The sequence below is a fragment of the Mobula hypostoma genome, chromosome 18, assembly GCF_963921235.1.
Source record: "Mobula hypostoma chromosome 18, sMobHyp1.1, whole genome shotgun sequence".
Taxonomy (NCBI): Eukaryota; Metazoa; Chordata; class Chondrichthyes; order Myliobatiformes; family Myliobatidae; genus Mobula; species Mobula hypostoma.
Window position 1 is genome coordinate 22773607 of NC_086114.1, and position 27134 is coordinate 22800740.

General features: G+C 42.7%; 2 protein-coding genes across 6 annotated transcripts in view; one reads left to right on the forward strand and one right to left on the reverse strand.

Moving 5' to 3' along the window:
* The window catches only part of vsir (V-set immunoregulatory receptor), a 69287-nt gene extending 57668 nt beyond the window's left edge, over positions 1–11619 (forward strand). The window contains exon 7 of the mRNA XM_063070591.1: positions 3999–11619. Coding sequence (XP_062926661.1) covers positions 3999–4024 — 26 coding nt within the window. The 3' untranslated portion in view covers positions 4025–11619. The remainder of the gene's footprint in view (positions 1–3998) is intronic.
* The window catches only part of cdh23 (cadherin-related 23), a 1160360-nt gene that overhangs the window by 224747 nt on the left and 908479 nt on the right, over positions 1–27134 (reverse strand). The gene's annotated exons all lie outside the window — the stretch shown is intronic.

Here is a 27134-nt window from a genome sequence, read left to right on the forward strand (position 1 = left end):
CATCGGTGTTGTGGTTAACAGCTAAAAGCTTCGCAAAGATTAGGGGATGCATACTAACTAGTGCACACCACATTTGTGCATTTCTTGAATAATGTAAGCATTTCTAAATCACTTGAACACAAGAGGACTATGATTCCCATTTAAATTGGGTACTGAGCATATTTAAAGGCTAAGTACTGCAAATGAGTGACATCAAACATAAAATTGACATCTAGCTACAATGGGAGAAATGTGGGCTGATGATCAGATATTTATTCAAGGCCCAAATTACAAATTGTGTTTTAAAGGGAGTAAGGGTAAGGCCAGAGGTTAAAGGAGGGGTTTCAGACTTTGGAAGGGACTGTGGGTGAAGGTGGGGGAGTGATAGAAGTTGGACTGGTGGTGAGGAAAACCTGCAATAGGAAAAACATCTGAATTGAAAAAGTATAAAAATCTTGGAGGGCTGCAGGACTAGGATTAGAATAATTGAAGGAATTGAATGGATACTGGGATTTTAATTCACTCTGCAAATGTTTTCCTGCATATAATTCCTTGATGACCAGGTGTTAAAGTATCGATCATCTTGACAAACTTTGTGGAGGAAAGAGTCAACAATCTTTCAATTATAATTCTAAAGTGTAGTAAATGCCGCAGAAAGGTAGCTGAAAATTGCATATAAATTTAAAAAAATATTTTCAACATTTGTAAAAGATATTTGTAAAAGAACTTGCCCCATTGCTTGGATTTAAGTCTCTTAATAGGTTGAATGCCATCTCACAGGGTGATAGTCCAAACCAACCACTTCCTGTTAAACTAAAGTCAGGCACATTTGTCTTCAGCATAGAAAAAATTTCAATTGTGCAAATTATAGAACATAGAACCATAGAACATTACAGCACAAAAAGAGGCCTTTTGGCCCTTCTTGGCTGTGCCGAACCATTTTTCTGCCTCGTCCCACTGACCTGCACCTGGACCATATCCTTCCATACACCTCTCATCCATGTACCAGTCCAAGTTTTTAAATGTTAAAAGTGAGCCTGCATTTACCACTTCATCTGGCAGCTCATTCCACACTCCCACCACTCTCTGTGTGAAGAAGCCCCCTCTAATGTTCCTTTTAAACTTTTCCCCCTTCACCCATGTCCTCCGCTTTTTTCTCCCTCAGCCTCAGTGGAAAAAGCCTGCTTGCATTCACTCTATCTATACCCGCCATAATTTTATATACCTCTATCAAATCTCCCCTCATTCTTCTACACTCCAGGGAATAAAGTCCTAACCTATTCAACCTTTCTCTGTAACTCAGTTTCTCAAGTCCCGGCAACATCCTTGTAAACCTTCTCTGCACTCTTTCAACCTTATTAATATCTTTCCTGTAATTTGGTGACCAAAACTGCACACAATACTCCAAATACGAGGATATCAATATTAATATGAGAATTCGAGGTTAAAGACCTAGCCTTGCTAGTTCTTCAGGATAAAATGTTATACTAGCACCTCCATCATCCCACAAGCAGAGGAACCATTCGGTCAGTGATTCTGTGATCTTTGGCAAGGCGAATGAAGAGGCACAACTCTCATATGCTTTTAATAAACAAGACAAATTACCAAGTGGATGATTTCCAAAAGGGCTTCCAAGTTCATAACAACTTACTGCATCTGAAACAATTCTCCTTATTCAGCCTTCATAATTCTTTCCAATCCAGGTTTTAGGCTGATTACTTTATTGCTGCTTCAACAAGTGGGAATATCGCCTTTCTTCTAAAATCCATTGATTAATCAAACTTACAAAATGATAGGAATTTACAGCATAGGAGCCCATTCAACTCACTATGATCATGCTCGGCAACAAGTGTGAATAAAAAACGTCTAATCATCAGCCCAGATTTCTCCCATCGTAGTTAGATGTCAAATTATGTTTGATATTATCCATTTGTAATACTTAGAATTTTAATATGTTTAGTACCCAGTTTAAATGGGAATCATTGTCGTCATCTTGAGTTCAGGATTTGGATCCCACTCTCTGCAGAGAGTGGTGCGGACAGCCCAGCGCATCCATAGATGTGAACTTCCCACTATTCAGGACATTTACAGAGAAAGGTGCGTAAAAAGGGCCTGAAGGATCATTGGGGAACCAAGTCATCCCAACCACAAACTGTTCCAGCTGCTACCATCTGGGAAATGGTACCGCAGTATAAAAGTCCTGACGAAGGGTCTCGGCCTGAAACGTCGACTGCACCTCTTCCTACAGATGCTGCTTGGCCTGCTGCGTTCACCAGCAACTTTGATGTGTGTTGCTTGAATTTCCAGCATCTGCAGAATTCCTGTTGTTTCTGCAGTATAAAAGCCAGGTCTAACAGGCTCTGGGACAGCTTCTCCCACCAAGCCATCAGACTGATTAATTCACGCTGATACAATTGTATTTCTATGTTATATTGACTGTCCTGTTGTACATACAGGTCAACCTTCACTAATCTGACTACCTGTAATCCGGTTCCTTCGATAATCCGGCACTGATTATGCTTAATGTGATCTTTCTGTAATTCAGCATTTTCACTAATCTGGTACTCCTCAGGTCCCAATGGTGCCGGATTAGTGAAGGTCGACTTGTATTATTTATTACAAATTACTATAAGTTGCACATTTAGACAGAGACGTAGCGTAAAGATTTTTACTGTTCATGCATGTGAGGGATGTAAGATAAAATTCAATTCAATCCCCAGCACTTGGTTTCCTGACCTCTGAATGGAGAAACACAGACAGATTTCCTCTTTTAAGAACTCTTCACAGCCTCTCCATGACTTTTTCTTTTCTTTTTCTAAAAAGCTTTGCAACCATCAAACAAGACCTCTGGCTCATGGAGGTATCATGTCTCATCCTATTACCACATCATTCACATTTGAAAACACCGGTGCCTCTGACAAGAGTGAGAAGGAAAGGAATGAGAATGGAAGCTGCACATCAGAAGAACTAAACTTAAAAAAATAGAAGACTTGCATTTCCAACGCGCCCTTCGCCACCTCTTATTTCCCTTCATAGCCTCTTACCATCTCAAAGTGCTGCAAGCCAACGAAGTACTTCATGCAATGTTGACTTGGCAATACTTGATGGAGCAGACTTGTTGAGCCAAATGGCCAATTTCTGCTCCTATGTCTGATGGTCTAACAAATATTGTAGATCAGCACAAACCATGTGATAAATGATCATTATTTTTAAGTGGTGTCACCTGGGAATAAATCTCTTGGGCTAACCCCTTTGTGTCAAGGGACCTTCTACCTCCACCTGAGAGAGTATTGATTTAATGTGCCATTCAAAGACACTGTCTCCAATGCTGGGAGCAGTCCCTCAGAGCCTCACTGGTGTGTCAGCCCAGGCTTTTGTGGTTGGGTATCTGCAACAGCATTTGAAACCACAACTTTCTGATTTGGAGACGAAGGCCATGCCAAAATACTCCCAATTAGTATGCCCAAACAACAAATCTACACAAGCTACAGGGGGTAAACACTGCACCATCCTATGTGGTTTTGACTTGGATATCTTATGTCCATTAGGCAATAGGTGTAGGTACAGAATTAGGCCACTAAGCCTATCAAGTAGGCTCCACCATTCAATTATGACTGATTTATCATCCCTCTCAACCCCATTATCTTGCCTTTTCCTGGCAACCTTTGACGGCCTTACTAATCAAGAACCTATCAACCTCCTCTTTAAATATTCCCAATGACTTGGCCTCCACAGCTGTCTGAGGCAATGAATTCCACAGATTCACCACCTTCTAGCAAAAAACTCATCCTCATCTCTGGTTTTAAAGGGACATGTTTGTATTCTGAGGTTGTGTCCTGTGGTCCTAGACTCTCTCACTATTGGAAACATCCTCTCCACATCTACTCTATCAAGGCCTTTTGGAGCCATCAGATGTTTGTCATACAGTAACCCGTTAATTAAATATTAAATTGTAAAAAAAAATTGAATCAATGATGAGAAAAATGTTAACAGTAACCTTCTTTGTTTCCCTCCTGCAGAACTAGTACCAGACTCTCCAAAGTGATGCCGGCTTATGGCTTGGAGCAGATAAAGTGGTGGCATGAATTGTCATACCATTGCAAAGGGCTACACAAATAATGACATATTTTCCATTCAGAACTGGCAGTAATAGACAGCAATCAAGCTAAGCTGGAAAGTCAGGACCAAAGCTCTTCGTCCAATTCAAGTTCCAACAGCGATACGAATGAAGGATTACGTAGCGGCACATTATCTTTTACTAACAGGAAGTTAACGTCTATATTTGTGGTAATGAATGACATGATAATCAATTATTAGTACATTGAGACACTCAAAGTTTATTGGTGTACGCGAGATAATGTGGTTACAGAATTTGGCTCATAAGTGAACGCTGATTAATGCATTTGCCTCTGCATGGAATATCTGTGTGTGTTTTCCTTCAGCCATTGTTCCTCTCCTTTCTTGCTGACCAATGGCACCCAGCCACTGGTGTAAAGTTGTCTAACTTTCAGCCTCCAGAGGGACTCTCGAAACCCTGAGTTCAGTCAAAGGCTGTAGCTTTGATTCCCAAGGTCTGTGTGCAAACAGCAAAGCTCACTGCTTGAGCAGTGTTGCATCAGTCATATGAAGAAAAAAAAACACCTTAAAAAAGACACCTTTGTTTAGGCTCAACTTATGTTGTTCATTTTTTGTGCCTTGTGGCGCATCTGGTGGCATTTTTTTTTGCCGTATATTAGCATTTGTCTGTTTTTTTTATGAGGCCGAGTTGCTAGCTCGATGCTCAACCCCGCACAGATAGAAAATGTGCAAGAGGCCAGCTGGATTCAAACCCGGGACCATTCACCTTGAAGTCCGGTGCTGACGCCACTACACCACCAGCTGGCTAGTCATAACTGTAGCTCCAGGAAATGTTATGTTTTCCTCTGTTGATTTTTGTATTCATGTGCAGCTGAGGAAGCTGCTGCCTCAGTAACTCAGATTCCGTCCTGACCTCCATGCTGTCCATCTGGAGCTTTCAGGTTCTCCATTACCAAGTGGATTTTCCCGGGTGCTTCAGTTTCTAAAAATTAGTGGGACAGAAGGCTAATTGTAAATTGTCCCTAGTGTGTAGTGGGTGGTAGGATCAGTGGAAGCTGAAGGGAATATAGAGAGCATAAATAATTGGATTTGGCATAAGTTGGTGTTGATGGTCAGCAGAGATTTGGTGGGCCAAATGGTCCATGTTATATTCTCCATTTTCTCCAGACACATGGAATGGTATTGAGTAGGGAAGGAAAGAGATTGGAGACTTGGAAGCAACACAAGAAAAACCTCATCTATTTCTACAGCTGGTGGGGATTGCAGGATTTACACTCAAGACCCAGTGTCAGTAAGAGTGCTAGCTTCTCAATAGCAACATAGCTGCCTCACAGATGAAGAACTGTAAATGGAGCAAATTACTGTAACTGCATGGAATCCAAAACAAAAAATGCAGGAAGCTCCTCAGTGGGTTGAGCAGCATTAATGGGAAGAGAAACAAAATCAACATTCAAGGTCAAAATCTCTTCTTCAGAGTCTGAAAAGGGAAAAGCTGTCACATTTTAAGTTATAAACACAAAAGATTCTGCGGATGCTGGAAATCCTCAGATTAACATGCACAAAATGCTGAAATGCAGCGGGTCAGGCAGCATCTATGAACAGGAATAAACAGTCAACTTTTGTTCTTGGGCCAAAACATTGACTGTTTATTCCTTCCCACAGACACCGTCTAACCTGCTGAGTTCCTCCAGCATTTTGTGCGTGTTACATGTTTGAAGTAGCAGAAAAGGGGAGGAGTACACAGGAACTGTCTGTGATGGGGTACAGAACCAAGTTGTCAGTTACTTTGAAGAAAAGATGAGAGTGGGAGTGAAAAAGATCAAACAGATTCCAATAGAAAAGCACAAGCATATCTGTTGCAGAGACAAATATGGGTCATTACTTGCAATTGTCAGTCCAATTCTGTCTCCCATTCCTACAATGATTTCTCTTTCTATTCTCTTCTATATTGCTCCAACAATTCCCAAAGTAAGCTTGAAGAATGGCACCTCGTCCTCTATATAGGTATTCATCACTCTTGGGACTTAATACTGAATTTATCAGGTTACCAAATGCCTTTTGTTTCTCTCCACAGATATGGTTTTAACTTTGTTTCAGTTTCAACTCTGTCTTTCACTGCCAATTTTTAAAACTATTGCAACCTTGACAACTTATCACAGACTTTATATCTGTTCTCTCCAGCTCTCTTCCTTTCTACCCAGCAAAGCAACATAGAGTAGCCTTGTTTTCTTACCTTTCCAGCTCTGATCATGGGTCTCTGACCTGAAACATTAACTGTTTCTGTCCTTGTGGATGCTGCCTGATCTACTGTGTGCTTCCAGATTTGAGTTTTTTCTAGTGACATACCATAAACCTTGATAAGATAGTACTGTATTTTCAATGCAATGCAGGCCTCAATTGATTGTGCCATTCTTTGGAGTTAAGGTGGCTAGGGCAAACAAATCACTTTCAAAAGCATTCTCAAGTAAATGTGATGCAATCTCTACTTGTCATGGGCATGTTAGTACAGCAGTTAAGCTGCTAGACATGCACCACGAGTCTTGGGCTAATGACCCAGTGATGTGAGTTCATATCTGACCAAAGTAGCTAGGAATGCAAATTTACCTAATTAAATAAATATGCCATTTACATAAAAGCTCATGGGGGGTGGAATGTTTCGTTGGTCAATAACATTTAATTTCTATCTGATGTGCATTTGGTCCCATTGAATTTGAGAGCAGCAAATGGGTGAAGTTTAATATAGATAGTTGTTTACATTTGCCCATGCGTCCAGTACTGGTAAATAAAGGTGAATATCCGTCCACCTTTCTCTGTTGACAAGTCAAAGTCATTATGAACAGCAGGGCAAAACTGATTGCCTAATGCAAGATCTCCATTGGTACATTTCAACAGTAGATAACTGCGCTGTTGACTGACAGGAAGGGTAGATTAGATTTATTTATCATATACTGAACCATACAGTGAAATGCATTGTTTGCATTATCAGCCAACACAGCTGAAGGAAGTGAAGGGGGCACCCTGTACCCACAGGTGTCACCACACATTACAGAACAACACGCAAATAATACACAAAGAATAACAACAATAAAACAGGCCCCTTTTCCACCCTCTCATCCACACAAGCCCTAGGGCATCCAACCTCCACATTGTAATAGTCATTCAAGTCTGCTGCCCACTGCTCCTGTGCTTCAATCATTTCCTCCCACTGCTGGCTGACCCTCACTCTGCCAGCCATGACTCACTTCTAAAGACCCATCAAGATCACTGCAGGAGTGCTGCACCATCAGCAGTGAATGGAAAGGATCCCACAGCACTACTTCAAAGACCATGAGGCAAGCCATCCCCAGAATCTTTCTCAACATTAAGTTCTGACTTTTAACACAGGCCCATCTGTAAAAATGAAGCACATCTACTCACAAGAGATTCTGCAGGTAATGGAAACGTTGGGTAACACACACACACACACACACACACAAATGCTTGAGGAACTCAGCAGGTCAGGCAGCATCTATGGAGGAGAATAAATTGTTGACGCTTCAGGCCAAGACCCTTCATCGGAACTGGAGAGGGAAGGGGGAAGAAGTCAGAATAAGAAGGTGGGAGGGGGAATGGAAGGAGTGCAAGCTTAGCAGAGGCATGTTCCCAGGAAGCTACATTTAGCATCGCGTTAAAAAGAAAAAAAAGGCAGACACCAAATGGATAGTCACCCATTAATATGACCCCCAGGATACAGGCCATTCAAGATGGAGTAACCTAAAGGGGGGATATGGAAGGGGCTATAGAAATGTAAGCCATTACTTTTTTCAAGATGATGTCCAAACAGCATGAACATATGCAGCAACTTTAATGCAGTTAACTGTTCTGAGGCACTATACCAGGAGGTTCAGAGATCAGGGATGTTGTTGTTATTACTGACCTATAGCTGACCCCTCAGGGTGCTGGGCAGTTCACTTCAAAGCCAACAAGTGCATAACATGCTGGTGGGACAGGAAGGACAAGAAGGTGAGAAGAATGGGCTGGGTGTTGAGGTGTGTGTGTGGGGGGGGGGTAGGGGGAGGGAACAGGAAGTGGTTCCCAAGCTACTGCAAGCATTGTACATAATGAGGTGCTGCAGGTGCTTGCAGTAGCTGGGCACCACTTCCTATTGCCAGATTGCACCTGTCTCATTGAGGTGAGTGCATTAAGCTCAGCTACCTAGTGAGACAAAGGAAGTAATGAAAATTATTACACACTTCCATTAAGTAGAACACAGAACCGCACAATGCAAATTCAAGTCATTTGGCCCACAATGTCTGAAAGGAACATGATACGAAATTAAATAAAACCTCTTCTGCCTGTATATTTCTCTCTATTCCCTTAATTTTCATGCACCTATCTAAAAGTCTTTTAAACACCTTTACCATACTGACTTCCACTGCTACCCTGGCAGCCTGTTCCAGGCATTTACCACTCTGTACAAAAACTTGTCTTGTATGTCTCCTTTAAATTTTCCTTCTCCCACCTTAAAAACGTATCCTCTAGTACCCTGGGAAAAAAGTCTCCTTATCTAAATATCTCAAATATAAATGTTTAAAATGCACAAACAAGAGAAAATCTGCAGATGCTGGAAATCCAAGCAACACAGACAAAATGCTGGAGGAATTCAGCAAGTCAGGCAGCACCTACAGAAAAATGTACACAGTCCTGCTGAAGGATTTTGGCCCGAAACGTCGACTGTACTTTTTTTCCATAGATGCTGCCTGGCCTGCTGAGTTCCTCCAGCATTTTGAGTGTGCTGCTTGTTTAAAATGCAGACTCATCGGTATCTGCAAGGAGATTAATGAGGGTGCTTCCAACTTTGTAGAATTTCAGGTAAGAGGAATGGGAGGTTATTTTCTCTGAAACAGAAAACCATGGAGGAAAATTTAAAAGATGTGGCACATTTCCTTCAACAGTGAGATTAATACCTTGAGGCATGGTTTAAGGTAATCAGTAAAATAATTAGAAAAGAGCTGAAGACAGACTTCTTTTTGTCTTAAATGTAGTGGGGGACTGAAACTTGGTGCCTGAAACCCTCATCGAATGGATCAGTTGTAACCACAGGACCACATAAACACAAAGAGTATGGACACCATGGACTTGGTGTCTTCTCTATGTGTTGCTGGAAGTGAGAAGACCAGGTATTTAGATGAGGGATAAATAAAAGCCAGCACAATTCCTCAAGTAATGCTTGAGACCAGGAAGACCATTCTGATTTCTAGCCTCATCCTGAAAATTTTTCTATCTTTATCTTTCGGTGCAATCAAACCTGCTATGCATATCTAGAATTCTGTGCTCATTATGGCACAGTTCATTAAGGCCGATGGCGGTCAACCTTCAAAACATGATTGGAGCAGAACACAAATACAAGAAAATCTGCAGATGCCGGAAATCCAAAGCGATGCACACACAAAATGGTGGAGGAACTCAGCACGCCAGGCAACATCTATGGAAAAGAGTAAACAACAGATGTTTCGGGCCAAGACCCTTCTTCAGGACAGAGAGGGAAGGGGGGAGATGCCTGAATAAAAAGGTGGGGAAAGGGGAAGGAGGACAAGCTGGAAGGTAATAGGTGAAGCCAGGTGGTTGGGAAAAGCCAAGGGCTGGAGAAGAATGAATCAGATATGAGAGGAGAGTGGACAACAGGAGAAAGGGAAGGGGAGGGGAATCCCAGGGGGATGTAATATGCAGGTGAGAAGAAGTAAAAGGTCAGAGTGGGAAATAGAGGAAGGGGTGGGGGAGGGAATTGCATTCAACAGAAGGAGAAATTGATGATCAGAGCAGTGTTGGTTTCTTTGCTAATATAGTTGGTGGAAAGTGTAAAATCTACGGAGGCTCCCTTAAAGTATTTTTGTGCAAGTTATATTGCACTTGAAAATAAGCATAATTTTAGGCATTTTAGTTATTGAAGAATAAGGAAGGAATACTTATATCATTGTCTTACACTTCCATTTTCAAATGTCCTAAAGTGCTCACAGCTACTGAAAAGCACTTTGAAATGAGGTGACTTTTGTAATGAAGCAAATATAAGAGCTAATTTGTACACAGCAACATCCCACTAATAGTTGATAGGACTCCTGCCTCCAAATCACTCTTCATTCAACGAACAACAGCAGATCTGTAGATGCTGGAAATCAAAGCAACACTCACAATGAGTTCTGATGAAGGGCCTTGGCCCAAAATGTCTTTTCTATGGATGCTGCCTGACCAGCTGTGTTCCTTCAGAATTTTGTATGTGTTGCACCATTCATCCAAAATCTCTGTTCAAAGATTCCCACTGGCATTCCCACTCTGGTATTGTCTTTTGCATGCAATGTTCAAATGCAGCTTTGCCTTCCTTTTCAGGATGCATTACTTGAGGAATTGTACCGGCCTACATTTATCCCTCATCTAAAACCTGTGCAGTCATTTCTTTGTAGCTGTTTACAGGAGGACAAGTTACTTCTTGTACTTTTGACTTAAACAGTACTTCATACATACTTTATGAAGTGGTTTCGAAAATTCCATAAAATAATGCAAATTTTACTCTCGATGTTTAAATGCCCCATAGTAACTCCTCTGGGAACAATTCTCATGGTTGCCTAGGCAGCATTCCTCTTTCAACTACCATGTACATTGACTTTCCATGGAAGTATTTGATGGGAGATGGAAATGGTTTGCCTTATTGTTGACATATGCTGTTCCATTCAAATATTTGTATATAAGTAAAAGGCATTGTATATACTATAACTGCAAGCTCATCTATCCAAGAGTCATATCAACTTGTGTAATTGTTCTAGGCTATGTGTTATTCAAAGCCATGATCCAATGGGAATCTATGTCACATGGATATCCTTGTTGCTAAGATGATAAACTTTCACAGAGATATAGTGGGAGGAGTATTATAGGACTATAGGAGGGAGACTCAATAGGACAAATATTTTAAAATTCACCCCATCCCTTTTGTGCAATGACATTTTTTTTCATTTCAATTAGTATTATTTTCTTCTGAAAACTGTCAAATGTTGTCATCGACACGTTGCAGGCACTTTGGAGGAAGTTAAATTTGACCGCTATTGTTCTCGATAGATTATTATGCACAGATACATAAACTTAATGATTATTTGGGGGGGGGGGGGAGAGATACATCATCTTGCTGCCACACTTTCTGTGCATGCTTGGTGTTCAGGTAGGGAAATATGACCCAAAAATAAAAGGCAACTTAAGATGGTTGACAAAATGTGTAGTTACCAGATCCTAGTTCAGTAATTCTTCTTCAACTGAGTACTCTGCCTCATCCCCCTCAGTGTACAATTACAAATATCAAATGCCCTTGGACACAACACATGGATGATATTTTTATGTAACAAAATTTACAATGTATGCTTTAACAGTGTGGATTAATTATTCAAAATATATGTAAATTACTTCAGACTTTTTTCTCATTACTTTTCAAAAGTTTAAAGTTGTAACATTTTATATCAAAATTAGCTTCAAAGGAATTGAAAAAAATTAACAAATAAAAATACCTGTTCTACTCTCATAGAAATGCTTAACTTTGTTCTTCAATATTTCACTGACTTAAATTAAGACAGAGAAAAATGACATCACCACTTATTATTGGGACTAATATCGTCTGGTTACTTAGCCAAAACATTGGGGTAGATTCTACAAAGAAGCTCACTCAATACCTGAAATTTTATGGATCCAACTCTATTATTTGTTTGTTATTAGTTTTCAGATTCTGGACGGTTAATTTTGGAGTCATTGCAGTGTGGTACAAGGAGCATTTAACGTGAACTGCAGAGATACACTTAAAGTGAAGCTAGCCAGGGAGAAAAGACCAAAAGGGTATGTGTTGAAAAGATGAAGTGGAGAGAGAATGGGAGTAACATGTAAAAAAAAAATGCTGGAGGAACTGAGCAGTCAGGCAGCATCTATAGAAAGGAATAAACAGTCAACATTTCAGATCCAGTCCCTTCATCAGGAATGGGAGGAGGCTTTTGTGAAAGTATTAACATCGGTACGAATGAGATAGGCTGAATGACCTGTTTCTAAACTCTGTGTCATTATCTGCAAGATAATTCAGTAGGGCTTGATGTTTTCATTTTTGGTGAGTTGAGATCATCATTTATAAAGGGTGTAATTACCAGAACTAAGTGAATTTTCTCAGAAGTAGTGTCTTCCTCTCAGAATTCATTAGATCTATGCCATCCTCTCTGTGTAAATGTATGGTTGTACTAAATATTTACACTTCCTTCATTTACCATGTCACGCATAATGGGGGAAGTGACTTACACCAATTTCTCTGCCCCTCTATAAAGATATTTAGCATTAATGCAGGGTTAATTTGGGTGCGTTCTTTCTGTCTTTGCTGGCTGGCAGAGAGATATCTTCAGTTTTTAAAGAAATCATTGGGTGTCAACTCTCAGCTTCCTCTTGTGGAGAGAATCTACAACCAAGGGTCATTGTTAAAAATATGATGTCATCTATTTTAGACAAAGAGGTGTTTTTTTTCTACAGTCATGATTCTTTGCAATTCTTTTCCTCAGAGGGAATGGAAACAAAGCAGGTGAATAGTTAGAGGCAAAGGTAGATAGATTCCTGATAAACAATTGGGTGAAAGGTTACTGGGAGTAGTTGGGAATGCAGAGGACTACACAGGCAATGACAATTAGTAATAACATGTTTGATGAACAATAAATGCACTTTCAAACTGCTTGCACTTTTTACATGTTGTGGGTTTGTTCATCTGCCCCTTTTCACTGAGTTAATCAATCACCTCAGAATCAGCTGCAATCCCATTAATTGCAATTATTGGTAAAATCTCAGTAAGTGGATGATTAACCAATACTTGAAAGATAATGTGGTGACAAGAACTAAACATAATACTTCAGTTAAGGCTAGATAATTTCTTTTTAAATGCTCAGTATTACTTCATTGATTTTATACTCTATTAATAAAACCAAAATTCAATATACCGTATTAATCACATTCTCAACATATCCTGCCACATCCGAATAAGTTATGCACACATCTTCCCAGGATCATCTGCTTCTTCATCCCATTATTCTTTATTATACATTGCCTCTTCTCCAAGAGCACCACAACCTCATTGTGGTTTAGAGGCCTGCGTGCCTCAATGACCCAGAGAGCTACAGTATGTTGGCCGGAGTCAGGACATCATGCTTTGGCTCTTGGTAGGGTCACCCACGTGAAACAGGACAAAGAGTAGAGGGCAGACTAAGAAACAGTGGTCCCCAGCCTCCAGGCTGTGGACCGATACCGGGCCGCAAAGCATTCAGGGTGCAGCAGTAGCCAGAACGCACCCAGCACATCTTTAAGAAAAAAGCTAATTAATTAGCTTCAACAGGAATTCTGCAGATGCTGGAAATTCAAGCAACACACATCAAAGTTGCTGGTGAACGCAGCAGGCCAAGCAGCATCTATAGGAAGAGGCGCAGTCGACGTTACAGGCCGAGATCCCACCACTAAGCATATCTTTCCCTCCCCCCCTCTCTCTGCATTCCGCAGGGATCGCTCCCTACACAACTCCCTTGTCCATTCGTCCCCCCCATCCCTCCCCACTGATCTCCCTCCTGGCACTTATCCGTGTAAGCGGAACAAGTGCTACACATGCCCTTACACTTCCTCCCTTACCACCATTCAGGGCCCCAAACAGTCCTTCCAGGTGAGGCATCACTTCACCTGTGAGTCGACTGGGGTGATATACTGCGTCCGGTGCTCCCGATGTGGCCTTTTATATATTGGTGAGACCCGACGCAGACTGGGAGACCGCTTCGCTGAACATCTACGCTCTGTCCGCCAGAGAAAGCAGGATCTCCCAGTGGCCACACATTTTAATTCCACATCCCATTCCCATTCTGACATGTCTATCCACGGCCTCCTCTACTGTAAAGATGAAGCCACACTCAGGTTGGAGGAACAACACCTTATATTCCGTATGGGTAGCCTCCAACCTGATGGCATGAACATTGACTTCTCTAACTTCCGCTAGGCTCCACCTCCCCCTCGTACCCCATCTGTTACTCTTTTTTATGCACACATTCTTTCTCTCACTCTCCTTTTTCTCCCTCTGTCCCTCTGAATATACCTCTTGCCCATCCTCTGGGTCACCCCCCCCCCCCGTCTTTCTTCCCGGACCTCCTGTCCCATGATCCTCTCGTATCCCCTTCTGCCTATCACCTGTCCAGCTCTCGGCTCTATCCCTCCCCCTCCTGTCTTCTCCTATCATTTTGCATCTCCCCCTCCCCCTCCAGCTTTCAAATCCCTTACTCACTCTTCCTTCAGTTAGTCCTGACGAAGGGTCTCGGCCTGAAACGTCGACTGCGCCTCTTCCTATAGATGCTGCTTGGCCTGCTGCGTTCACCAGCAACTTTGATGTGTGTTGCGTTAATTAATTAGCTTGTTTATTTCGGCTTTTTTTTTAAAGATGTGCTGAGTGCGTTCCGGCCACCGCTGCACCACTGCATGCTTCGCGGCCCGGAGGTTGGGGACCACTGATCTACCGGTCCTCCAGGTTTGGAGGGGTTTCAGCCCAGGGCTAACAACGCTGACTATACTTCATTAGGAGCTTGAAGAGATTTGGTATGTCAACAAAAACATTCAAAAACTTCTATATGTGTACCGAGGAGAGCATTCTGTTAGGCTGCATCACTGTCTGGTATGGGGTGGGGTGGGGTGGGGTGGGGGGGCGGGGGTCTGCTGCACAGGACCAAAAGAAGCTGCAGAGGGTTGTAAATTTAATCGATTCCATCTTGGGCACTAGCCTATAAAGTACCCAGGCCATCTTCAAGGAGCGGTGTCTCAGAAAGGCAGCATCCATTATTAAGGACCCCCAGCACCCAGGGCATGCACTTTTCTCACTGTTACCATCAGGTAGGAGGTACAGAAGCCTGAAAGCACACACTCAGTGATTCAGGAACAGCTTCTTCCCCTCTGCCATCCGATTTCTGAATGGACATTGAACCTATGAACACTGCCTCACTATTTTAATATATACTATTTCTGTTTTTGCATGATTTTTAATCTATTCAATACACATATACTCTAATTGATTACTTATTTATTTACTTTTACTTATTTTTTCTTCTATATTATATATTGCATTAAACTGCTGCTGCTAAGTTAACAAATTTCATGACACATGCCGGTGATAATAAACCTGATTCTGATTCTGATTCTGGTAAAACAAAACTGTGGCAGAAACAGCAATAAAGAATCATTCTACATCTGAGTGTGATGGTTTTCCTGAGTCTCCACCTGGGACTTGGATGACGGACAGCGGTGAGAACCGAGAGGAAGCTACTGATATGATGAAGGAAGAATCCCTGAACGGCTGAACGGTGCCAGAGACGGATACCTTCATTACTGCTCTAAATGCTGCTGGCGTAACAGGCAGGCTGAATATATAGCTTCCCTTCAGTATTCCTACCAAAATGCCTCTCCTCACACTTCTTTGCAAGAAACATCATCTACCATTCCTCTGCCCATTCAACCAGTGTACTGCATATCGTACTGCAACCTGTCATTGTTCTGTTTATGGTACACAACACTGCCAAGTTTTGTACCATCCTTAAAGTTAAAAAATGTGGCTTGCATTTGCAATTCTGGGCATTAACATTAGGATTGTTCAAAAACGAAATGATGGCCAACAATATTATTTGTGCTCATGTCCTTTCATCACACCCTTTTGTCAGTTACCTGATGTTAGCCTATAATTAGCTTATTTATACTGTTTTTGTTGAAGAAATAATTGATTCACTGTGTCAAATTCCAAAGAAACAAAGAGGGTGAAGTGCAAAATAACTGCTAGTTCATTTATAGTGGAACAGCTGATTATCCTTAGAATAGGTTTAATTCCACTTAAAAATTCAGCGTGCACATGTTGTCGCTGGGCAAAAAATTACACAGCACAAGATTTTTGCACACGCTGGTCATTAAATTAGAGGGAACTTTGAAGGTGACCTGCTTGACAGGCTCCCAAATTCTCCACCGTCCCTCCACCCAGTAGCATGCTGTGTGTGTCACCCAACAGATATGTTTGAGCAACTTGCCATTGCTTCTGTCACAAAGTCTGCCAAATCCACAGCCTTAACTACCTTGAAGGGCAGGAGTAGCAGGCACGAGGGGACCACAATCATCTGTCTATTTCCCTGCAAGTCTTGGATGTCTGAGTCAAAAGTACATTGGATTGCTGGATCAAAATCATGGAACCCCCTATCGAACAGCATGGTACAGACACTATAAGAAGGATCGGACTGGCCTGGTCAAAGAACACTGAGGCTGTCTACAAGAAGGGTCAGAACCGTCTCTATTTCCTAAGGAGACTGAGGTCCTTTAACATCTGTTGGACGATGCTGAGGATGTTCTACAAGTCTGTGGTGGCCAGTGCGATCATGTTTGCTGTTCTGTGCTGGGGCAGCAGGCTGAGGGTAGCAGACACCAACAGAATCAACAAACTCATTCGTAAGGCCAGTGATGTTGTGGGGATGGAACTGGACTCTCTGACGGTGGTGTCTGAAAAGAGGATGCTGTCCAAGTTGCATGCCATCTTGGACAAAGTCTCCCATCCACTACATAATGTACTGGGTGGGCACAGGAGTACATTCAGCCGGAGACTCATTCCACTGAGATGCAACACAGAGCGTCATAGGAAGTTATTCCCGCCTGTGGTCATCAAACTTTACCCTTGGAGGGTCAGACACCCTGAGCCAATAGGCTGGTCCTGGACATTTCCTGGCATAATTTACATATTACAATTTAATTATTTAAGGTTTTATTACTATTTAATTATTTATGGTGCAACTGTAGCGAAAACCAATTTCCCCCAGATCAATAAAGTATGACTATGACTATGACTATCGAAATGTCTAATATGCAGGGTATGCATTTCAGGTGAGAAGGAAAAATTTCAAAGACATGTGAGACAAGTTGTGTTTTTTTTTACACAAGGAGTGGTGGGTGCTTGGAAGGACGGATGCTGCCAGGTGTGATGGTTGAGGCAGTTATGATTAAGGGACTCTTAGGAACGAATATGAATATGAAGATAATGGAGGGATATGGACTGTGTGTAGGCAGAAGAGATAAGTCTAATTGGGCATCATTAGCTTAATTAGTTCAGCACAACATTGAGAGCCCAAGGGCCTGTTCCTCTTCTGTACTATTTAATATTCTGTATCCAAAGAACAGCAGTAGGTTGAGAGACTGCTCACTACCAACACTGATTTTGATTTTATGTGTTATATTATGTGAATATGCAGAATTTAGTAAAAAAAAAAGGACAGATAAGCTTTTTCTTTCAATCCTGAAGTTTAATTTCCAAAGGGTTCTCTCCATTAAGATCTTCTCTTAATACGAATATCTCTTTGCATTACTTAAATCCAATCTGAAAAGCTATGAAAGGATAACAACGGAAAGGAAATAAATGCAGGCACTGAGGCACCAGAAAGTTCAACTGAATTTGCTAATTATAGCTGCAATGCAAAATGCAAGACACAAATTGTGCCGAACCCTGTGTACCTTGTTACATTGAGGTTTCCTGTTCTTAACTTTCTATACAAGTCAGGTAATGGCATGCTGTGAGAGATGATAACCATCAGAGAAACCGTGAGTTTTGTAAAAAGTAAGCTCGCTGTCCAACAGGGCTAACAAGAAATAGAATTACCACAATAAATTGTACTGAGAAAAATGGAAATGGTTGGGGAATTGATTTATTTGTATTGCTCTTTGATGTACCTGTTCTTTGCAAAGAGAGCAACACAGAAAGTGCTGTAGGAACTCAGCAGGTCAGGCAGCATCTACAGAGGGAATAAACGCTCAACATCAGCTGTTTATTCTGCTCCATAGATGCTGCCCAACCTGCTGAATTCCTCTATCATCTTGTGTGTTGCTCTAGATTTCCAGCATCAGCAGAATCTCTTGTGTCTATGCAAAAATGGCTTCCAATTGCTCAACTGACTTCAGAGAAGCAGGATATGAACCATATTTGAGATGCTGTGGCAAGTTTGTTAAGGCTGGGAAGGCTGTTAGAAAATGAAGGCGTCCCTAGCTTTATTAAGAGATCACTAAAGCCAGGACGTTGCACTAAAATATTAGGCTGCAGCTAGAATTCTGCGTCCAGTTCTAGTAGAAAGTGCATCTGGAAAGCTGGAGTGAAAAAAAATGCCTCATTTCTGGATGCATGCAGAGTTATTATTGGAAGAAAGTGTTCCCCGGGGCAGTGAGGCTGGATACTCAGTCAGTAGCAGATCCATATCCCTATCAGACATATTTCACAAAATCACAGAATTCTTATGGCACAGAAGAGGCCATTCACACTATGAAGTCTGTGTTGGCCTGAACTAGAGCAATTGTATCTTCCTGCTCTTTCCCTACAGCCCATATATCAGCCTTTTTCATATAGAACAAAGAACAGTACAGCATTGGAACAGGTGCTTTGGTCCATTGTCTGCATTGACCATTATGCCAAATGATACTGCCTGCACATGGTCCATATCCCTCCATTCCTAGCATCTACACATGCTTCTTGTACCATTGTAGTGTCTGTCTGATGTCACCACTATCCTTACAGTGTTTTTCATGCACCTCCCACTATGTGTAAAATTAATTTGCCCCACACATCTCCTTTAAACTTTCCCCCTCTCAGCTTAAAATTATGCCCTTTAGTTCATGCCCCTCCATTTCCAACTTGAAGACAATGAGTAATAGTTTCCACCGCTCCTGGAGGTGCTCAATGCTGGATTCCAGATCTGAGTTTAAATTCCTACATCCTATTTATAACATTTTGCAAAAAAAATTAAACTGTGTCCCAGTGGTTTCATGATGGAAACAACATCTTTCTATCTACCCTATCAAGGTTTCATACATCTCTATAAAATCTCCTCTAAATATTGCTTTCTCTAAAGAGTGCAACCATAGCTTCGCCAGTACAATCTTGCAGCCAAAAATCACTGATCTTGGAACAATGCCTTCTGCGCCATTTTTGCAAATTTGAAGTTCAAAGTAAATTTATTATCAAAGTACATAGATATCACCATATACAACCCTGAGATTGATTTTCTGGCAGGCATATTCAATAAATCCAATAACCATAATTGAATCAATGAAAGACCGTACCAATAGAGTGGACAACCAGTGTGCAAAAGGAAACTAACTGTATAAATACAAAAAGAAAGAAAAAAAGAAATAGAAATAATAATATTCAATAAATAAATAAGAAAGCAATAAATATTGAGAAATGTAATGAAGAGTCCTGAAAAGTGAGTCATGGGAACAGTCAGTGATGGAGTGAGTGAAATTATTCTCTCTGGTTCAGCAGCCTGGCAGTTGAGGGATACTAACTGTTCCTGAACCTCATAGTGTGAGTCCTGAAACTCTTGTACATTCTTCCTGAAGACAGCAGGGAGAAGAGAGCATGACCAAGGTGATGGGAGTCCTTGATTATCGATGCTGTTTTCTTGCGACTGTACCCCAAGTCGATATGCTCAATGGGGGGGAAGGCTTTACCCATGATGTCCTGGGCCACATCCACTGCTCTTGTAGGATTCTCTGTTCAAGGGCATTGGTGTACCCATACAAGGCTGTGATGCAGCCAGTCAATATACACTCCACCACACATCGATAGAAGTTTGTCAAAGTTTTAGATGTCATGCTGAATCTTCACAAACTCCCAAGGAAGCAGAGGCACCACTGTACTTTTTTCAAAATTGCATTTACTGAAAACAGGTATGACTTGTGGAAGGCTATTTCAAGAGTGAAGAAACAATTCTGAGCATGGTTGGAGGCAACATCGGATGCACATTAGCTCTCGTGGGGTTTGCAAGCGCCCAACATCATGAATGGCAGCAATGCTTCAGAACCAGATGACTTAATGCCTTGGAAAGGGAGAATATAACTACAGAATCCCTGCTGCACCCGGAGACCTTGTGATCTCTGTGCTAGAAGCCGATGCCTGGCTGTCTTTCAAGAGGTGAACAGGCAAGGTGGCTTGCTCCCAAGTTTTCAGTAAAGCTCTGAAAACTTGTGCCAAACAACTGATGGGTGTATTCAAAGACATTTTTAGTCTCTCACTGCTGTGGTAGGAAGCTTCAAAAGAGCAATAATTATACCAGTGCCTAAGAAAAGTAGTGTGAGCTGCCTAAATGACTATCGTCTAGTAGCGCTCACATCTATGGTGATGAAATGCTTTGAGAGGTCGGTCATGGCTAGAATCAACTCCTGCTTCAGCAATTTGTTCATCGCCACAGTAGTTCTACTGCAGACACAATCTCAACGGCTTTTGACAAGGTCTTAGATCACCTGGACAATGCAAACACATATGTCAGGATGCTGTACATTTACTGTAGCTCAACGTTTAACACTATCATTCCTTCAGTCCTGATCAAAAAGCTGCAGGACCTGGACCTCTGTACCTCCCTCTACAACTGGATCCTCGACTTCCTAACCGAAATACCACAATCTGTGCGGATTAGTAGTAACATTTCCTCCTCAGTGATGATCAACACTGATGCACCTCAGGGATGTGTGCTTAGTTCACTGCCCTACACTCTCTATATCCACGATGGTGTGGCTCAGTATAGCTTAAATGCCATCTATAAATTTGCTGATGATACTACCATCATCGGCAGAATCTTAGAGATGGAGACAAGAATGCGTACAGGAGCAAGATAGACCAGCTAATTGAGTGGTGTCACAACAACAACCTTGCACTCAATGTCAGTAGGACCAAAGAGCTGATTGTGGACTTCAGAAAGGGAAATACAAGGGAGCACAAACCAATCTACCATATGATTTCTAAATGGACATTGAACCCCCATGGACACCACCTCACTTTTTTTATTATTTCCGTTTTTGCACTACTATTTTTAATGTAACTATTTATTATACATATATATACTTACTGTATATATATATATATATATATATATATATATATATAGAGAGAGAGAGAGAGAGAGAGAGAGAGAGTATATATATATATATACACACTATAATATATAATAAATAATATATATATTATTTAGGGTGCATGGGAGGGGCAGCACCTCTAGATGGGGGGCTTGTCGCACTCCTTGGAGTGGCTCGTCATCTATTGGTCCCCACCAACGCCCAGCTCTCACCTGTGGCTCCCCGTAGCTGTTTGCATGCGACAGTGGCCACACCCCGGGCAATGGCTTAAACAGGCCGGCTAAACCAGGTGAGGGTAGCCAATGGGTCTGAAACCCTTGGTGAGATAGGAATTTGCTCATCCCAGCATGCGAAGACTGCTTCGGTGGATCAGGCGGAGGAAAGTCCAGGGGATCAACGGCTGAGAAGGCGTTGCAGCAGCGCACTGTGGAGTGTGTAGGGTGCGGCAGAGCACTTAAGAAGATGCGGCCATCCAATGCAGCCAAGGAAGTTGCCAGATGTAACTATTTTTTTTCGTGCCACTGGATCCTGACTTCTGAGGCCAAGAGTGGGATCGTCTCTGTGCAAGGCTTTTCCACTTTAATATCTTTCACGCACTGGTTATATTGTGCAACATTCATCTCCCAACTTTCAATTCCTACCAGTCTTCTACAAGTCCTATGGCAATGGGGAAGTGGCGAAGAAACAGGTGGAGGTGACCACTGGGAGTTGTAGTCACGAACCTGCACGTGGGCAGCCTTTGGACAAGTGGTCATTCTTCTCTGTATCCAGGGCAGCAGAGGAGTCCAGCAGCACCAATGGCGACTAAGCAGCCGTTTTCAGGACAGCACTACTCACCCTTTGATAGGGAGGGGTCTAGAAAAGGTGGCCTAAACATTGCCTGCCCTCCAGACAGATAACTGGCCAGCTTGCCACGGTTGGCAATTCATCTGCCAATGCCGTTACACTCAAAGGAGAAAAAAGAAACTTCTGTTAGGATCATGGAATGTCCGTGCACTCATGGACAGACAGAACTCAGCAAGACCCCAAAGAAGAACAGCCCTTGTTGCTAAGGAACTTTCACGCTACAACATCGACATCGTAGCCCTAAGTGAAACCAGGCTCGCGGAGGAAGGATCCCTGACTGAAACCACCAGCGGCTAGATTTTCTTTTGGAAAGGAAAAGCGCAAGATGAAGAGAGGATTCACGGAGCTGGATTTGCAGTCAAGTCCAGCTTCCTGAAACAACTCTCCGACCTGCCCATGGGAATCAACGAAAGGCGTATGTGTCTACATCTGCCCCTCAGCCACAAACGCCTCGCAACAGTTATTAGCGCTTACGTCCCCACCATGACCAGCAAATATGAGACCACTGAACAGTTCTACGCCGACCTTAGCTCTGTTCTGTGCTCAGTCCCTGCCAACAACAAACTAATCCTGCTTGGTGACTTCAATGCCTGAGTAGGCTGCGATCACAGTCGCTGGGAAGGGGTTCTAAGCAAACATGGTAGTGGCAATATGAACAGCAATGGCCTCTTGCTCCTTAGCAAATGTGCAGAATACGACTTCCTCATCAAAAAAAGTGTTCAGGCTGACGAACAAGTACAAAACAATGTTGATGCACCCAAGATCCAAACATTGACACATGATCGAGTACGTTATAGTATGTCGCCGAGACATCCAGGATGTCCTCATCACCAGAGCCATGCGAGGAGCGGAGTGCTGGACAGACCACAGGCTTATCCGCACCACATTGAAGCTACATATTGCTCTCCACCATCCCAAGTGCCCTAAGTTCATCAGAATAGCTTTTCACACCGGCAGACTCCAAGAACCACTGTATCTTCGCAAGTTCCAGACCACCCTTGATAATAAGCTGTCTGCCAACGGACCGCTAACTGGTGGGTCAACCCAAAAGTAGAATCAGTTGAGAGAGATGGTGACGGAGACGGCAAAATTAGTCCTCGGCCCCAAAGACTGGAACCACCAGGATTGGTTTGACGAGAATGACAGTGCCATCAAAGATTTCCTGGCCAGGAAGAACAAAGCATTCATGGAGTGGCAAAACAACCTAAGCCCCATTCCCAAAAAAAGAGTGGTTCAGGTCCATTTAGGCCCATGCCTAACGGGAAATTCGCAAGATGCACGACCAGTGGTGGGATAGGAAAGCTGAAGAGGTGCAATGCTTTGCCAACATCAACAACTCGAAGCTGCTTTTCAACTCGATCAAGATGATCTTCGGCCCCTCAAGATCTGGCTCATCTCCACTGTTGTCCGCTGATGGAACCACACTGCTAAAGGACAAAGAGAGCATCCAACACAGATGGAAAGAGCATTTCAGCCAGCTCCTGTACCACCCTTCATCGGTCGACCAGTCTGCTCTGGACCAAATCCCCCAACAGCCTATTCACGAGGAACTAGATGATCCTCCCTCAATAGATGAAGTCAAGAAGGCTATCATGCAAAAGAGCAGTGGCAAGGCAACCAGCAAGGATGGAATACCTTCTGAACTGTACAAGGCACTCAGTAAGGAATCACCTGAGGCTTTCCACAGCAACCTGACTAGTATTTGGGAAGAAGAGATGCCCCCTGACCTCAGAGATGCAACCATAATCACCCTCTACAAAAATAAATGTTCAAGGACTGACTGCAGGAACTACAGAGGCATCTCACTACTTTCCATTGCCAGAAAAATCCTCGCCCGCATCATCCTCAACGGACTGATTCCAATGTGTCAGAAGAGAACCTTCCCGAGTCGCAATGCGGCTTTCGTCCTGAACTTAGCACTGTCAACATGATCTTTGCAGTGAAACAGATACAGGAGAAGTGCCTGGAACATAACATGACATTATATTCTGTTTTCATTGATCTGATGAAGGCGTTTGACACAGTCAACAGAAACGCGCTGTGGATCATCTTTAGAAAGCTTGGCTGCCCACAGAAATTGACTACACTGATCTGCCTGCTCCACAGTGGCATGACAGGAGAAGTGTTTCAGATGGTTCCCCATCTGAGACTTTCAACATCTCAAATGGCATAAAGCAAGGGTGCATTCTAGCACCAGTGCTCTTCAACCTCTTCTTCACCCAAATGCTGAAGCATGCTGTTAAGGACCTAGAACTGGGTATTTACTTAAGATATCGCCCAGTTGGATCAATGTTTGACCTGAGATGCCTTGCTGCAAAGACCAAAACGTTGAGGAGGCTCATCATTGAAGCCCTGTTTGCTGATGACTGTGCCCTCATGGCCCACCAGGAGAACCACCTGCAGACGATTGTCAACAAGTTCTCCGCAGCCTCAAAGCTGTTCGGCCTGACAATCAGCCTCGGTAAGACAGAAGTTCTCCTACAACCTGCACTAAACAGTCACCCTCCTCAACCATGCACCACCATCGACGGCCTGAAGAATGTGGAGAGCTTCAAGTATATAGGAAGCGCCATCTCCAGTGACGGGTCCCTTGACAAAGAGATCATAGCAAGGATCCAGAAAGCCAGCCAGGCACTCGGGAAACTCCGTGTCAAAGTTCTGGAGCACAAGGACATTCAGCTTTGAACCAAGCTCAGGGTGTACAAGGCTGTGGTCCTCACCTCTCTCTTGTACGGCTGCGAAACCTGGACCCTGTACTGCAGGCACATCAAACAGCTGGAGCAGTTTCACATGTGCTCTCTGCGGTCGATCATGAGGATTTGATGGCAGGACTGAATCACAAACCAGGAAGACCTTGACAGAAGCACAAGCATTGAGGCAAGGATTCTCCAGGTCCAGCTATGCTGAACTGGCCATGTAATCCACATGGGTGAAACAAGAATCCCCAGGCAGCTGCTCTACGGTGAGCTTGAGCATGGCAGTCACAATCAGGGCCGCCCCAAAAAAAGATTCAAAGACAATCTGAAATCGTACATCAAATGGGCAGACCTCCAGCCTCGAAAACTTGAGGAGTCAACAGTCGACAGGGCTGCGTGGCGCACCCTGACCAGAAAAGCTGCATCTGACTTTGAGGATGACTGAAATCAGCGCCTTGCAGCAGCACGAGACCGACACCACAAAGCTGTGTATGCACTTGTCCTAACAACTGCCATTCCATGTCCAACCTGCAACCGCATGTGTGCTTCAGCCTTCAGCCTCCGAAGCCACATGCGGATCAACAGATGACTGCATAATGTTTAGTCTTCCTCAGACTCCGAGAGACAACCACAAATTCATTTATTTATTTTTTCTATATTTATCATATATTGCATCGTACAGCTGCTACTGAGTTAACAAATTTCACGACATGCCTGTGGTATTAAACCTGATTCTGATTATTAGATTAGATTAGATTAGATTATGAGAACACGCAGTTCTCTTATATTGTCATTTAGTAATGCATGCATTAAGAAATGATACAATATTCCTCTGGTGTGATATCACAGAAACACAGGACAGACCAAGACTGAAAAACTAACAAAACCATATAATTATAACATATAGTCACAACAGTGCAACAATACCATAACTTGATGAAGAACAATTCATGGCACAGTAAAAAAGTTCAAGGTCTCTTGAAAGTCCCACATCTCCCTTCCGTGCCCGACCACAGTCCGACTCTGAGTCGTCCGAAAACTTCGAGCTCTGATCAGCCCTCCGACACCGAGTATCGAGCACCATCTCTATCCGAACGCTTTGACCTCAGCCTCAGTTGCCAGCAGCAGGCAAAGCCGGGGATTTTGGGGCCTTCCCTACGGAGATTCTCGATTGTACAGTAACAACGGCAGTGAAACCAGGCATTTCAGAATTTCTCCAGATGTTCCTCTGCTTCTCACGTCTGTCTTCATCAAATCGGAATTGTCCACGGCCCCTATTTAACAGATACGATATCATTTCACCGGAGAGCTGCGCACGCTGCGTCGTGCTGCCATCTTTTCTTCCCGCCAATTTATGTAATTGTATGAATTACATAAATATCACTGAGTTAAGAATTATGGGCAGGGTCTGCTGCCAGCTAAGGTTTGCATAAATGATCTTTGTGTTATTTGGCTCTGACTGTACTACACGAGGAATGATGTTTGGAACAGCAATAGGAGTTCAAACCTTTGTGCCTGCATTGGTGCCTAATGCATAGTATTGAATACTAAATCGAGTAACCTCAAAGTTCAAAGATAATCTATTATCAAAGTGCATATATGTTACCAAATACTGCCTCAAGATTAATTTCAGGAAAAAAATTTACAGAGAAAAAGCAATACAGTAGAAGTTATGAAAAACTATATAGAAACGGATGAAGACTGACAAACAATCAAAGTGCAAAAGACAAACTGTGCAAATAAAAAATCCTCAGAACATGACTTATAAAGCGTCCTTGATAGTGAGTCTGTAGATCACGGAATCAGATAAGAGTAGTTATCTAAGCCGGTTCAGGGGCTTGATGGTTACAGGGTAATAACTGTTCCTGAACCTGGTGGTGTGGGACTGAAGGCTTCTGCAAATCCTTCCTGATGGTAGATGTGAAAAGAGGCCATGGTCTGCATGGTGGGGGTCTTTGATGATGGATGTTGCTTTCTTGCAGCACTGCCCTATTTTCCAGCACTATGTCTGAATTTGGGTATACTTTTCTCAAGATGTTATCTCTTGTAACTGTGATTTCCTCCCTCATTTTAAAGTTGGCAATGGGCCTTATTCTTTTCAAAAGACTTTGCCTGTCGAGAGAAAGATCATCCTCAAGCTTTCACGGCCATTCAATCATATCTGCACAAATATATTTTTCTCTTTATGGAGTTCTATAATGCAAAAGGAAGCTCGTTGGCTCGTCAGCTCGTCATTTACAGTAATCACACATGCTTCTCCCCATATTCCTCCATTCCCTACCTCCCCCTCCAAAAAAAAAACAAAAATGCCCTAATCTCAAACACAAGAGATTCTGAAGATGCTGGAAATCCAGATCAACGCACACAAAATGCTGGAGGAAGTCAGCAGGTCAGGTAGCCTGTATGGAGCCGACATTTCAGGCCAAGAACCTTCATCAGAACTTGAAGATGGGTCTCGGCCTGAAACGCTAGCTCTTTGCTCCTCTCCATAGATGCTGCCTGACCTGCTGATGCCTTAACCCCTCTGCTTCATACTTCTGCTAAATGTCCTGAATTTGATTTCAACTGATTTCTTCACTCTTTACTCTCTCAAGTACCTGATAAAGTTAT